Genomic DNA, 16,408 nt, shown 5'->3' on the forward strand with positions numbered 1-16,408 from the left:
GAGTTTCAAGGTTAGTAGAAAAGTCCAATTGCTAAAAATATGGATCCAACAGACAGTATAACACACAGTGGTTTGGAGCTTGGATTCTACAGACACACAAGGTGACCAGTCAAGTATTGCCACTTCTGGTTGGACGATCTTGTACAAGTTACTTAAGCTCCTTGTTCCTCTGTTTCATCACCTGTGAAATGGGGTTCATATTGGTGATGACATTGCATTGTCATTATAATAAATAAACAAGATAAAACATCTAAAAGTATTATGTATAGTAAGCACTTACTGTCTTCTATTACTAGTAATTCTTCAAACACATCAAATGATGCATCACCTTGTGGACTTGATATTGCTTGCTTTCTTCCTGTACTGATACTTCCAAGTTTTGACTGGGCTGGTCTGGTGTTATCATTATAGCTCAAATATCACCTCCCCAAAGAGACCTTACTTTATCACCTTATTTAAAGTAGGCATTCCCTAGTTACTTCTGAATATAACCCTGTTATGACTTTCAGAGCTCTTCTGAAATCTATAATTCCTTGTTTATTTTTTTATTAGTTAACTGTTGGTCTGAGGTAGCTCAGTGAGTCCCAGGACAATGCCTAACACCATGCCTGGCACACAGTCAATGAAATTTTATTGAACAAATGAATAAATACTTTCCACTTATAGTAGTTGCCTACATCTAGTGAACATTTGTTGCATAAAGTTTATAACATTTATATTAAGAGGGAGGAAGGAAACACTTTGAGGTTTACTCAATACCCCTTCTTCTCACTTTTGTTCTTTAGGTTTGAAGATGGAAAAACTGCAGTGTTTGTGTTATATAAAGTTCTCTGACTTTAGTATTTCTTTTGACTATTGTGTTTTATAAAATACAATAGTAAATATTTCTATGATTGCTTCTAGTATAAATATATAATACCCTTTTTTCAGACATATCATATTTGCTTCCTTAGTAGAATTCTAGATTCAATTGAAGTTTCAATGATGATTTTGTGTTTTCCTAACAACCACTTATCTAAAATTACCTAAAAGAAATCTGAGAAATCCAAATCAGTATTAAAAGATCCCAGACACTTTAATACCCTTGGTCTTACCTATTTCTTTCATTTGGTTTGTTATCATGAACATATGCTTTTGTTGGAAGAAGGAACTTGTTTCTGGCAGAAATTGTGTTTTCTTTAAACTGTGTCCATCCAGTACCATATGGAATAGATGATAAAATTGTTGGACTTAGCAGAACGGTGTGGGAGGTGAAAAAAAATTCAAGAATTTTATTGGCATAAATTAATGGTTTCTATCCGTATTTTCTCAACGATTGGCTTTTCTCACCATTCATCCTACTTGACCTTCTTTACACTGTTTGACATAACATCTTCTTTTTTTCCCCTCTTTTCCTCCCTCTTTCTCCCTGACCCTACGCTAGTTCACCAACAACCCTCAAATCCTATTTCCAAATTCTCAGGTCCTGGGCAAACTAACTCTGCCTTTCCTCTCACAAAACTGCTTGCCCAGGGAGTGGCCTCTTGAATGCAAATACAGAAAATCCTTATATTAAAATACCAAAGCCTTCAATGAGTTGCTAGGGTTTTATGTATCCTGTTTACAGAGCCTTCCTCTGAATATACAGATTCCTCTTTCCTCGGAAAGAGACTTGTCTCTACAGAAGGTACCCCATCACAGGGGTTCTGCACAGCAGCTCTGAGATGCGCTGGCTCTTCCAGAACAGGTTTCCTATCAGAGCCTCTCACTGAAGTGTGTGCTTGGGAACTGGGGAGAGAGAGGACCCTGGGTCATCCATCGGTGGCTTTAAATCAATTACTCTCTTTCTCTTTCTTTCATTTCTCCTCTCTTTATATAGCAAACAGAAAGAGGAGGCGAGTCAAGAAATAAAGAGCATTTCTCTCTGCATGGTCACTTTTCTTCTTACTGGAAAGAGTAGGTTCCCACTACACCCATGCACACACGCACGTACACAAACACACACACACACGCACACACACACACAACTGTTCCATTCTAAGTGGCAGCTTAGAGGGGGTGCATTTGATGGACACTCAAGGAGTCCACCTTGTTTATGAGGACTCAAGGCTAACTCAGACCCACGTCCCATAAAACCCTTGAGTCAACCCAAGGCAAGTTCATGCTGAAGGAGTTTGGGGTGTGGGGGACCCTCTTCCTTATCTTAGAGAGGAATGCAGGGTCTTCTAAGCAATGTTATTATCCTCCTACACTAAAATACAAGTGCTCCTTGCCTTGTAAATAGGGTGATTATGTAGTTAATCATCCAAATCAGGACATCTTGACAGGAGCTCCTAGTAATTATACTGAGACAATAGCCATACACTAGGAGTGATGGGCAAAACTGGACTTCAACCATGCCACTTATAAGTTAGAAATATGTGCTTTACAAACAATACACACAAATGGCTTCCTGCACCCTGTTCTCCCGTGAAGGCCCTGATGCTCTTGAGAATTGAGAAATTTGGAAAAGTGGAAGCTTCTGAAAGACAAGTGGGTTCAGAAATAAAGAAAGAAAGGATGTTGAAGGATTAAACATGTGAATTTTGGTGGGGGGCATAAACATTCAGCCTGTGACAACTTTGAACCTATTGTGTGAAATCGTAATACTATGCACACTCTTTTTTTTTCTCTTTTTTTTTGGCTGCGCTGTGCAGCTTGCAGGATCTTATTTCCTGGACCAGGTATCGAACCCAGGCCTCAGCAGTGAAAGCACAGAGTCCTAACCACTGGACTTCGCTATGCACATTCTTAATAGATACATTTGTACATTAAAATAGTTATCCATATAAATTACATATCATCACTCCTCTAGAGTAGATCAGGCAGTGCTTTACTACATTTAAAAGCAATAGAAACCAATTAGCGTTCTCAAATTCTTCCTGGACCAATATGGGGGAAGGTAAATATTTTCTTAAAAATTGGATAAGAAATTTTCCTAATGAATCCGGAAGATAGCACCAAACTCTCCCTCAGCCATTATAGCACTTAGATTATGAATAAAAAGTAGTCCAACTTGTTTGGACAGAAAAAAAAGAATACGGCAATGTGTTTTTGTTTGTTCCGATATATGTCTCCCATCAAATTACAGATTCTATGGTTTTATTCAAATTCATAACTTCTAGCATTGAGGAAGGCATATGGCTCATAGTAGGTGCTCAGAGAATATTTAGTGGCTTGAATTTAAATTGAGAAAATGTAAAATTTTGCCTTCTGGCTTCAAGACCGTGAATATGTTAAAAAAGTAAATGATATTCTTGCCTATTTCTCCCAGAATATATCTCCAATGTGTATTATTTTGCTCTACCATTGACTACCTAGCAATATATGATTTATAGACATGACTGTTTATATTCTGACACTCATTCTCTAACGCCAACAGCGTGTCCTACAATTCAATTCTGACGCTCGCTACTCAGAGTTGGCTCAGACCCCACAGGTTATGGGGCTCAGTCCCACAAGACTGCTCTCATTTCAGCCACCATCTCCAAGTCCTTGGTGTCTCCAAACCAACAGCACTTCTTCTCCATCCAGCTACAAATCTGGGGCTCCCCGTAACAACCTCAGTTTCAATAATTCTCCAGAATGCTCACAGAACGTGTGAAAGTGCTATACTTAATGATTATCATCTTAATATAAAGAATGCAAATGAACAACAGATGAAAAGGCACACAGGGCAAGTCTGGGAGGGTCCTGAGCACAGGAGCTTCTGTCTCCATGGAGTCTGAGGGCACCACCCTCCTGGTACATCAATATGTTCACCAATCAGGAAGCTCTCAAGCCTCATTCTTCAAAGTTTTATCAAAGTTTCATGATGTAGGCATGATGAATTAACTCATTAGCCACATGATTAAACCCAATCTCCAGCCCCTTTCCCCTCCCTGGAAGCAGGGAGGTGAGGAGGTACTGAAAGTTTCAATCTTCTAATCATGTCATTGCTTTTCTGGAAACTAGCCTTCATCCTGAAGCTGTCTAGGGGCCCCTCCATGAGTTGCCTTGTTAACATAAAATCAGGCATGGTTGAAAGGTATGAATAACAGAAGACACTCCTATCACTTAGGAAATTCCAAGAGTTTTTGAAGCTCTGTGTCAGGAACTACGGACAGAGACCAAATATTATTATTTTTTTATTATACCATATTATTCATCTCACTTTTTCATTACCTTGCTTCTTACATCATTGTGTAATTACCATATGATTGCTAAAGTGTAATTATGATCATCACAGGAGAAGGTTCAAAAGCAATTTTGAAAAAGCAGTCTTGAAGCAAATTGCACCATAAGCATGAATAAAATGCATTTTCATGAAATGCATCAAAATAAGAGAAATGAAATAAGTCTTTAGAGGGAGATGAGACAAAAAATTTCTCTTTTTTTTCTATTGTTGTTTTCCTCTCTTCGGGTTCCTTGTTACCCGTCACATTTCCCATCTCTGCTTAGCTCTCATACTGTGTTTCTGATGCCCACTACATCAGATTTTTAGGAGGAGTGTCAATGACCCAATGATCAATGACTGAACATGGGAAGTACAGTTGGTCCTCTGTATCTGCAGGTTCCACACCTGCCAATTCCACCAACCACAGACTGAAAATACTGGGGAAAAAAACATTCCAGAAAGTTCCCAAAAGCAAAACTTGAATTTGCCACCTACTGGCAACTATTTACATAGAACTTACATTGTATTAGGTATTATAAGTAATCTAGAGATGATTGAAAGTACACAGCAGGATGTGAGTAAGTGATACGCAGATACTACACCTTTTTATATAAGGGACTTGAGCATCCTCAGATTTTGGTCCCTGCTGGGGGGGGGGGGGGTTAGAAGGGAGGGGTCCTGAAACCAATCCCCCATGGATACCGAGGGACGACTCTATTTTTGAGTAAACAGTAGTAGTAAGGTAATGTCAATATCCAGGACAAGAAAGATAATGTAATAGAAAATAAAACAACTCAGCAACAATGAAAGAATGATCAGATGAAAAAAATACAAACTAAAGCATGATGGTCTGGTCCATTAGGAAGTTATTATTGTGGATATTCTTCAGTGAGTTGTCGCTTCCAGAGAAACCCTGAAGAGTATTCCTTCTATTACCAATGGCAACGACATATCTACTAGAATGCAAGGTTTACCAGGAAAACATCAGCAACCAGGCTCAATGAAGGCTAGACTTCCATACTCATTCTTGCAAATCCTATCACTTCTTAAATTTGAATGACAACCACTTCATGACAAAAAAAAGTGTCTTAAGCAGCCAAGCTGGTGTCTGTTTCAAATTCAAAACCTTGATTGTGTTTCTAAAGGTGAAGGCCCCATCCGTGAAGGTGCAGGTGCATCTAATTATAGGTAGAATAAAATGATATTCATAATGACGTTCACAAGAATAAAAATCCACCTCTTCCTCTGCCAATAGTAACTCTAGAAAATATTATTGGGAATGTATTTGAATATTGGAAACAAAGATCAGTTTCCTAATACTATAAATACCTCCCTGTGCTTAGAATACAAATATAGGAAGATAATTACTTTAAACAGTAAGCTAGCTGTATACGTATAAGTGATAAGAAGTACTGGTTAGAAATGAACAGTTACCATTATCACTGATGGCACGTGTGTGAGATTGCCAGGGCTGCCATAAGGAAGTATCACAAACTGAGTGGCTTAAACAACAGAAATTTATTGCCTCTCAGTTCTGGATGCTCAAAGTCTGAAATCAAGGTGTTGGCAGGTTTGGTTCCTTCTGAGGACTGTAAGTGAAGGGTCTCTTCCAGGCCTCTCTCCTTGGCTTGTGGATGGCTGTCTTCCCTTTAAATGTGTCTGTCTCTGTGTCCAACTTTACCCTTTTTATAAGGATGCCAGTCATTTTGGATTAGGGTCCACCACAATGACCTTCTTTAACTTGCTTATCTCTGTAAAAACCCTATCTTCAAATAATGTCACCTATTGAGGTAGTGGAGGTTAGGACCCCAAAACATGTTTTTTGGTGGGGGGAGGGACATAATTCAACCCATAATAGCACAGCAGTCTAAAACGTTTCTATGTGACGATCTTATTTCAATGGATAAAAATGATAATAAGTGAATTAAAAAAGGATTTTCCATGGTTTTATAGCATTCAAACCATTGGTTTCAATTCCACTTCCCCTAACTCCTCTGTTCCTAATAATTAGGTAATGTATTGATTTTTTGTATTCTTCTTGGGAAATATCTAGAAGATGCAAGGGTAAATATAAATCTTAAAAAAATGAATTTCCCTGATGCCAAAAAAGAAAGAAAACTCCCCTCTCCCACTTCTTTTTCCTAGAGAGTTTCCTTAAAAAAAACTTGGAATTGTAAATCCTTTCCATGTCTCTTTGAGATGGATACAAAGCCTGAATAACCTCTAGCTAGCTTTGTATCCCGGGAATGCCTTTCTTGCGGGGGGCCTTGGAACTATCTTTTTGAAATGTGAACGTAATGTATCCTGTCTCTCTCTTTGGGAGCTTAGCCTACGTGCCTGGCTCCAAGTTGTAACTTTTTGCTTGCTGCAAAGTTAGAAGACATTTTATTTTTCCTTTGGATCAAGACAGTTAACATCTATGTAAATGACTGTATCTGCCTGGCTATATAAAAGGATAAGATGTCTTTCTGTCTTTGCAATGTCTTTAGTGGATTGCTGAGATGCATATCACAGTCTGGTTTCATGCTTGTTCAAACAAAATTTTCTACATTTCTGAAGAGGACTTCTAGGTTGGATGAAGATTTTATTTTTAATTAATTCCCCCAAAGAGATCAAAATCTCATTTTGTTCTTCTTTTTCCCTCATGCAGTAGACACACAATAATATAGACACACACATTTACCAATATGAAAATATCTTCCACAGTTATGACCTTACTACATCAACTGACCTGGAATAAAACTGAATACACACAATAGAATATTTATTAGTGATGATGTCGACAACAGTAATTTATAATTATGATTTTAGAGCTATTTATTTGAGTACTGATTATATGCCAAAACTGGACTAAATATTGTGACTAGATTGTGTGGTGTGATCTTTGCAATGACCCTATCATTTGGCTATTACCACTATTTTCCAGAGACAAATCCCAAGGCTACAAAGGTGTCATAGATTTATCCAGGTTCCAATCCTACAAAGTAGTAGAGCCTGTCTTCTTCATCATGGGGTGAGCCTCCCTCACTTGTCATGGAGGAGACTGTACCACACCAGGCCAGCACGGGTTCCACTGGATTCCCATCCGTGGGTTTGCCTTTGGATGCTGAGTCATTCAGCTGAGATTCCCACCCTTTCCATGTTGTTAAAGCAGTGTGACATAAGGGATGCTTTCTAAACATGAATGGCTTTAAGTTTCTCTTACTGCACTCACTCAATGAAACTGAGCAGGATCCTGCCTTTTTTTTTTCAGTCTCCTAGACCTTTCCTGAGTCCCAAAGGGCAGATTCACTTACTAATTAGGGGAGTGAGGGAATGCAGAAAGAAGCAATTGTGTTCCATTTATAGCTATTATAAAATACTGGCTATATTCCCCCTGTTATCCAATATATCCTTAGAGCTTATTTTATACCTATAGTTTCTCTCTCTTAATCCCCTACCCCTATATAGCCCCTCCCTCCTTCCCTCTCCCCACTGGCAACCACTAGCTTGTTCTCTATATCTGTGAGTCTCCTTTCTTTTGTTATATTCACTAGTTTGTATAACCTTTAAAAAATGTGAATCACTGTATTGTATATCAAGTATACTTCAATAAAGAAAGGAAAAGAAAAGAAAAAAGGCAAGGAAAGAAAAGAAAAGAATGGTACAGCAATGGAGCCTGGTTCTGGTTCCTCCTTGGTGGATGTACAAAACATTTACATACATATCTCTGAGTTCTGTGGGAACTAAGGCTCCCACCCTGGTGGAGGATGGTAACTTCAGGCAGAGTACAAGCTCGTGGACCCAGACTGGTTGGAACGAGAAGGTTGATGATTGAGATTCCTGGAACACCACCTCCAACCAATCAGAGGAGGGTAACACACCCTACAGCCCCCTCCCCCAATTTTGCCTATAAAATGTCTTCCCCAAAAACCATCAGAGAGTTCAGGTCTTTAGAGCACGTGTTGCCCTGTTCTCCTTGCTTGGCCCTTCAGTAAACATTTCTCTGCTCCAAAGTCTGACCTTTCAGTGTATTTGGCCTCACTGTGTGTTGGGCACAACAGTTATTTAATCTGTCTTAAACTCTGTTTCCTCATCTGGAAGCAGTGCCTAACAACAATGTAACTGTGCCTATAAAGGGGCAGTGGCAAGGCTCTACCAACACAATGTATGTGACCAGCGTTGAAGATGGAAATCAACAGACTAGAGTACAGAAGTGACCTCACTCAACAGTACGTCACCCAGGAATCAGGACAGTGCCTGACGTAACAGGTAATCAAAATAAAATGAAGTGAAAGAAAAAAACTAACCAAAAAAAAAATGTAAGCCATCCTTATCTCTATTTTATAAATATTATTACAAACAATAAAGATGGCATAGATTTAACACATTTTCACACGTATAAGATTGGATCTTATTTTTTTCTCTTACATCGAATTCTCCCAGTACACTAGTATCAAGTACACCTGGAATGCAAAATCCATTTATCCCCACACTCAGCCTGGATACTGAGAACGAAAACCACACCTTTCTGTCTCCATAACATGACTTTGTAATAACGCCACTGTCTTCCTTAGCGTTATTCTCTCTTCCCAACCCTAGTAAGTCCCCACTTGAAAAGAGCCTCATTAAATACAATTCCCAACTCTTGATAAACTTTGACCTTCTTTTCCCCACTCCAAGACATTGACAAAGCTCTCTTGAGTCTTAATTAGCTCTATCTGATTGCAGGCATTTTTTAGATTTGTGTGGAGAAAATTCATCTTTGGCTATTATAAAACCACTCTTATTTCTTAGGTGGACTTGAGTCTTTGACATGTCCAGGCCAACTTTTTTTGGATACCAGGTATATGTTTTTATTCATGGATGGCTCACTTGGGGTACAAATTTTGGAGACCTTTTATATAAAGTTGTGAAGAGAGGTGTTGGCTAGGAAGGCAAGGAACAAGGAGTTTTAAGCAAAGGCAGATGTTCTGTTATCCTGAAGATTCCAAGGGCATTTATGACAGCAGTCATGCATCTTAACAGGTGACAGGCAGGTGGATGGATGCTCATGGGATAGAAGAGCAAACAACTTTCAATTTTAATAAATATTTATAAACCAAAAAAAAAAAAAAAAAGCTCTCTTGAGGTGACAGCCTCCCTTACGTAAGCAATAAACTTGGCTTTGTCTCAGACTGTGAGCTTGTGTCTCATATTATCTCCTTTGGGAACTGACTTTCAACAAAGCTTACAAGTTTTCTAGGACTTTAAGGATTTATGAAAACTGCAAATTCCTATATAAATATAGATGTCTTGACATAGCACTCGTGATATTATCAATAATGGACATTATAAGTGAGTATATATATTCCTGTTGCGTTTAATTCTTTCATATATCATGCTTTCAATTTATGATTAATGATGATGGAACGAGATACCTCCATCATGTTCACTTGTGATATAAATGGTTCAAATCCATCAATCCATACTTCTAAAAAATTATAAATTAAGGATTTTAGCCCCTAGATAGGAATTCAAAACAGCATTTTTATTTTTACTATCTCATGCATTCCTTTCTACATGTAGAAATTTTAGAGTTAGTCTTTCAACCCAAAAGGTTAAATTAAATGCAACTTACTTCATGATGTGAATTCTTACCTTTTCCAGCTTTGAAAGAGCAAGGGAGTAACAGTCTTTGGCTCTGAATTGCATGAATCTCATGTTGGCTGGGTGGGTGAGCTCTGTGATAATACTGAGACTGGAAAACAACCTGCATTTCAAAGAAACATTTGCATTACGCTAACAATCCAATATGGTATTTTTTATAACAACATATTTATGAGTGAGTGATACCTAGCTGTAGGCATAAAACTACACGCAATTATAAGAGCAGGCCATGCCACATCAACTGTTCTGTGCAATGCAAGAAAAATGAAACCCTCTTTCCCAAAGAGTATTTTAACCAACATTTTAGCACCATAAGAAAAATAAATTCAGGAATTTGGCTTTTATCTGGCATTTTCTCGCCACAAAATCATAAAGCTGATTGAAGAAGTTACCTCATGGATAATATTGAAATAGAAATTTGCAAGATGAATATCCGGATTGGCAAAAATTTCCTATGATGAGCTTATTGTCCATAATTGAGTTCTTTGATCTTCTATGGTTCCCTGTTCTCATAGTATGTGCTTTTAAATGCCAAATCCTGCTACAATGAACTTCTGAGAAGAGCAACTATTTTAACTGAAATAACAACTCATTGTAATGAATTGAAGTCACGGCTCAATTGACGGCGTTGTTCTAGAAGGATCCTGAGACTTCCCACTTGCCCAGAGTTTTGCATTAGCGTTCTTTCCATTTACCTCCTCTCCCTCAAAAACACACACGTGTGCACACGCACACACACCCATGCACACGCATGATTTCCCCCCCCCCCCCAGAAAAACCGGGCAAAATAAAACCACAGCAAACACCTTCTTATTGTCGCTGTGCTTGGTGATCTGATCTCTAGCTGGTCACTGGTAGCTCTCCTGGCTCAAATATTTTGAGATTCTCTGTGGCAGTCACGTCATGTGATAATCAGCTTTGCTCTCCACACAATATGTCTTCAAACCCAGTTATGGCCACTTCAAATTCCTACCAGTAGCTGATCCCATGCCTTGAACTCAGGCACTAGAACTGACTGAAATACGCCGGCCAGAAACATCTGGTTCGTGGCTCAGAAACAAATCAGCGTCTCCAGCTGATCTCGCACTATCTGCGGGGTCCAGGAGTGAAGGCACTGTTACTCCATCTGCCTGAGCGCTTGGCTTGGCGTCTTAGAGAGGAAGCTAGGAGCCCTGACTCTGAACTCCAGAATGACGGATGTGGTCACCCCTTTCCTCGGCTCTAACTCCCTAAAGCTGATGGATGGTTTGCTAGACCCTCTCCCGCCTCCCAGGGAGTGAGGGCCTGCCTGCAGCCTTGCTGGGCCTTTCCGAAGGGGCCCTCAGGTCAGTTTCCAGGGGGCTTAGTCACCCTATCAGTTAAGACCTAAAAAATGCTTAAAAATGCTGTATTTCAGAGTTATCTGTGAAAACTGTATGTGCCCTCTTGGTTACATTGCTGGACCGGTATCGAGACTTACCTAATCAAAGCCTTTGAAAACTACGGTAATCATCAGGTGTTTCATGAGATCCACTCTTCGGAGGAACAAATATAGCCACACGGCCTCATCTCCATTTTGACAGCAAATATTATTGCACTTTAAGTACAACAGGTAACTTGTAATAAGTTGGATTGAAATAATATCAGCAAAAGAACAATCAGAACATAATTTCTTTTGTTGACTTTTAATGTTAAAAGTATAATTTTATTTGTGCAGTTCATCACGGTTTACAATAGTTCTGTTACCTTGAGTTGATTGAGGAAACACTAAACCTCAGATTCTGTACAGGAGAGGTGGTATGAAACTGAGAGATACAGTTTGTGAAAGACTTAGCATAACAGGTCCTGATACATAACAGGTCCTGTTCCTTAGTTGTGGTGGTATTACTATTTTCTTAACTTTTTTCTTTTTCTCCTGTTGCTATTTCTGCTTGAAATGTAGTTTCCTCCCTCCTTACTTTCCTCCTCCACCTCTATATTTGGAATCTCAACAATTATTTAAAGTTCTTATCAAATCTCATTGCGATGAAGCTGTACCATTGCTAAAAGTCAGAATCCACAGTGGCTCCTGGTATTTGGTTTATTTGTAATACGGCTTATTACACTGCATTTTGCATTAAACTCTGGTTGGTTTCATCCACACCTCAGCCCTCCTACTAAAGCACAGCAGCCAGAAAGGCAAAGTTTCCCTCCTAGTGTCCTAGTAGTACCCATTATATTCCTCTAATCGATAATTCTTTGTTACAATAAACACATCTCGCAGTTCTGATTTGTGTATTTTTGGTTTAGTGGATTAAATCTTGATGAAGAAGGTGTGTGATTTAACTAGATTAGTTTATGGAGAAACATCATATAATCTGTATTCCTCAGGACTTTCTTTTAGAAGCTCTATTCTCGCTCAAAAGTCCCCAATGGTAGCACGTTTGATTAAAAGTTCATTTTCTCAGAAACTTTTGAAAAATTAGAAGAGTGGCCTGATAGAAAAAAATATCAATTGACTTTTGGGCTGGTGCCACTTCATCTGGTAAGCCTAAGAAATGACAAATCTCGTACCATCTGGAAGTTTCAAACGTTATTCACTTAAGAAATATCTTAAAAGAACAATGTCTCTAACGATATTTACCATGATACGGTGTGTCAATCGGCTGTCACAACGGAAACTAAAATGAATAAATAAGAGTAGCAACATGGACCAATGAAGATAAAGCATGTAGTCTCATTTAGAGAATAAATGCCATATTCATGATCTGAGCTTCTAAAAAGGAAAATTAACTGACCTGAGGTTTTTCTCTTTGTCTTTTCACTTTTTTGTTCTTTTTTTATCTTTTGGAAGGTTAAAGTAAGGTCCAAAACCCGATAATATCTAAAATTGACAGAGCATTATTCTTAGAGCTGCACCCCCTGTTCTCTGGGAGGAGTTGGGGACATGTGGCTCACTCCTGACTCTGCCTTTCCAGTATCTCTGGGTGTGTGCTGGTCTGAGCCAGGCCATGAAGTGAGCCCAGCCCTACAGGGCAGGCCCAGTGGTTGTCTAGCAGGGCTCCTGACCACGTTTCTCCACTACCGCCAGGCACCAACGCTAGCTACACAGTTCTGCCTAACATGGGATCCCCAACTGCCTGACTTCTTTGGGTCTCGACAGTTTCCAACTTGTTTAGGAAATCGAGAGAGTCACTTACTATTTCTTCGAATTCCAAAAACTACTCTATGATTTACTTACAATTATTAGCTTACAGTCGAAGAAACTGAGGCCAAGAAAAACCAAATAAAACGTTCAAGGTAACATTCTAGTAGGTGGCAGAGCCTGGGTAACACACAAACAGTCCGGGTCTAGAACACGAACCTGCCCCCCTCCCTATTTTAATAAATAGGTAGGTAGGAAAGGAAACTCAAATGACCCAAATAAAATAGTAAGTTATTAAGAATATCTAGCAACATGTTGGAGTTTCAGATATTACAAGTCAACTCTATTTTAAACTTTTGTAATCTCTACTTCTGTATCTACCCGGAAATAGTAGCTGTTAGATCATAACTTCATTATTGTTGTTTCAATTTACTGAGGACACTATTTAGTATCTAATTTAGCAAATAAATATCAAGTGTTTGCTGTTGGAGAGCTCTGGTCTCCAGGAGATAAAAAAGAAGTAGAACGTGAAATTCCTGCCTTTAGATTAGACTCTTATGATCTAATAGAGGAAACTGCAAAAAATTCATAAATTATAAGGATGTACATATTTTTCTAAGGATGATAAATGTGACTGACTGAAATCTGTGGTTCACAAATTAAATAGCTTTAAGATGCCAGTGAATGGATAGCTTGTGAGGAACATCTTGGAAGGTACTGAGATATATGGCCAGAGAAGGAATTTCTGAGGAAACAAAGAGTAAACAAATGCAAAATATGTCTCATCTTTTGGAAATTTTTATTTTCTTTGAGAAATATGGCTTTTATCTTTCACATATATTATTTTTCTAACTTTAGACAAATTTGTGACCACTTGAATTCTTTTGTTTATAATCCTTTTCTAACACATTACATCAAACAGAAATATATATATATATAGGTAGCCAGATGTATTTGAGGTCTTAGTAAGAGTCAGTAATAAAATGACTGAGTGATCTAGTCATTGTATTTAAGTGACTTCTAGAGTTGAAATTAGATAGGACAACAAAATTTATGTGATGTGCCATTTCTGTTCTATATAATTGAACCTACACCATTTATGTTAGTTTAAACTGAGAAACTGCACTAAGTCTGCCACCTAGTGAAAATCTAGAACTAAATAATACTTAAATAATGAAATATTTTATTGTAGTGCCCTTCGTATCTATAAAATATTACTTGTATTCAATTATAATACTTTATATTTGCAAATTTGGTTGTCTAATAGATTTAATTATATAGCTTTAAAATACTAATACTGTACATCTATTTCTGAGCCTTAATATGACCTAAATACATTTTGAATATATAACATTTTAGAATTAAATGACATCATAAGTCTCTTTTCCCTAGGTACTAGGATCATCATAAAGCAATATAGTAATTGAAAATAATGTAGTTTGTTCTATTTTAAATTGTTCTACAATTACTTCTCTAGTTAATTCTCTAGTTTAAGTTTTAAATGACTTGTTTAATACTTTCCTTGTACATTGGAGCAAAACTTGCTATCCCCAAATGTCTTTGGCAGTTGAAATGGTTGTTTTTTATTCAAGACACATTTTGATGGGCCAATTTACTCGGTGATGTAAGTATAATTGTGTAAAATATCTATGGAATTGTCATCTGCTTGAATTAATTCATTTAATGAATAATTTTGACATGCCCAGGTATGTTAACCAACACAAAGATGAAAACCACACCATATACTCCATTTCAGAGACTGGGAGAACTCTGAGACTAGCTGCATGTATATATTAAAGCAAAACAAACATCAGAACATACAAATCTGAAAACTGTTTACAATATTTTAATAAAAATATTACTTAGTGAGCTAGTGTGTTACACTATAAATTTTGATCTGTGGTGGCTGGGAATGATGTTTCTGAATAACAAAGGGTGTATATTATTATGAAAGGTATAGAAACACACTTAGATGCATGAGACCCCAGTTTTAGACTATGATTGAATATTGGCACTAAAACAAACATGAACATATTTTTTCACAAATGTTTATAAAACGCTTTAGATCTGAGTCTGGGGTAGTAGTAATAAATGACAGTATAATAAATATCAGATATCTCCTGCATTTAAAATTTTAATCCATGTAAACCAAACAAAATATTAAAATTTTTGCACTGTATAAAAAATCACTCTTGCATTGATATGTATTCGGTATCAATGTTTTGAATTACATCATTTCCCAAGTGCCTATGTGTGTTATTTCTTCAGTAAGACTATGACTATTTCACCAAGCTAGAGAAGATATTCCTTTTTTATTTTTATTTTTAACTCGACATTTATGCTCTTATAGTCCTTGCAATTCAAAAGTCTTCTAACTGGTCGGTTTTCACCCACTCTCACTTTTCCCCAAACCATTCTTCACACTGTAGCTAAAATAATATTTTAAACTTTCCTATCTTTCAATGATTTCCTGTTATTCTTAAAATAAAGGGCAACTTACTAAAGTGTTCTTCAAAGCCATGAATAGTCTGGCTGCTGGTTTCCATCTCAGCCTCTGGCGTACCTTCCTCTGGCTCTGCTCCAAGTCCTTGGATGTTTAGTACCTAGAGCCTTGGTATTTGCTGCCCCCCTGTGGAATGCTTTGTTCATCTTTTAAGCCCACTTACTGCCTTTATCTTTTTAGTAAAAGACCAGTTCCTCAGGGAGAGGCATTCCTTCACCCACTGGACTCGATCACATATATTCTTCTATTTTCTTTCAGTAGTTGCCAAATTTATAATCCTCTAGCTAAGTTCTTAAATGACTTGCTTTATACTTTCCTTGGATAGTAGAGCAAAACTTCCTACCCCAAAACGTCTTGGGCATTTGAAGTGGTTGCTTTTCATTCAAGGCACATTTTGATGTGCCTATTTAAATTTAATTTAGATAATAATATTCGTTCATAAAAATGTGAAAACGTTCAATATATTCCAAATGTATCGAGCACCTTGTTAGGTAAACCTTTAGCAAGAGAAACTTAAATTGGAAAGTGAGGACCTGCTTTTCTTTTAATCTGGAAATCAGACAGGGGATCTTTGTGCTAGGAAGACTCACTTGAGTGTTTCTCTTAGAAATGTAAGGAAAGGTGCTTAGACAGGTAGGAGAGAAAGTGTAACAGGATCTAACCTGAAAAAGACCTTATCTGCTAATGTCTTCTGTGCTCTGAAATGCTCTCTGGGGGACGTGGTGGGCCAGCTGCGAAGGATTCACAGTCTCTTCTGAGCAAAGTAGTGGAGCCATTCCTTTACTCGGGGGGTCTGGAACCCCTGGGCTAGAGGTCATCCCAGAGGAAGTTTGCTGCTATATGGGGTTACTATGAACCCATAAAGGAAAACTCACCTTGCGAGAAAGAACACATCTGGGTAAGGACCCACTTAGGTCCTTCTGGAGAGACAGCTCATGCTGGCACAAAGCATGGCTGGAGGCTCCTCTTGGTCCAGACATCCTAGCACACACTTCAGAGT

At 38.0% G+C, this 16,408-nt stretch overlaps 1 protein-coding gene across 11 annotated transcripts in view; it reads right to left on the minus strand.

Annotated features, from left to right (window-relative positions):
- Window positions 1-16,408, minus strand: part of KCNT2 (potassium sodium-activated channel subfamily T member 2) — a 379,220-nt gene that overhangs the window by 64,580 nt on the left and 298,232 nt on the right. For all 11 annotated transcript variants that reach the window (XM_059942834.1, XM_059942832.1, XM_059942830.1 and 8 more), the window contains one exon: window positions 9,794-9,905. In XM_059942834.1, coding sequence (XP_059798817.1) covers window positions 9,794-9,905 — 112 coding nt within the window. The remainder of the gene's footprint in view (window positions 1-9,793; window positions 9,906-16,408) is intronic.

The sequence above is a fragment of the Balaenoptera ricei genome, chromosome 1 (assembly GCF_028023285.1).
Source record: "Balaenoptera ricei isolate mBalRic1 chromosome 1, mBalRic1.hap2, whole genome shotgun sequence".
Lineage (NCBI taxonomy): Eukaryota > Metazoa > Chordata > Mammalia > Artiodactyla > Balaenopteridae > Balaenoptera > Balaenoptera ricei.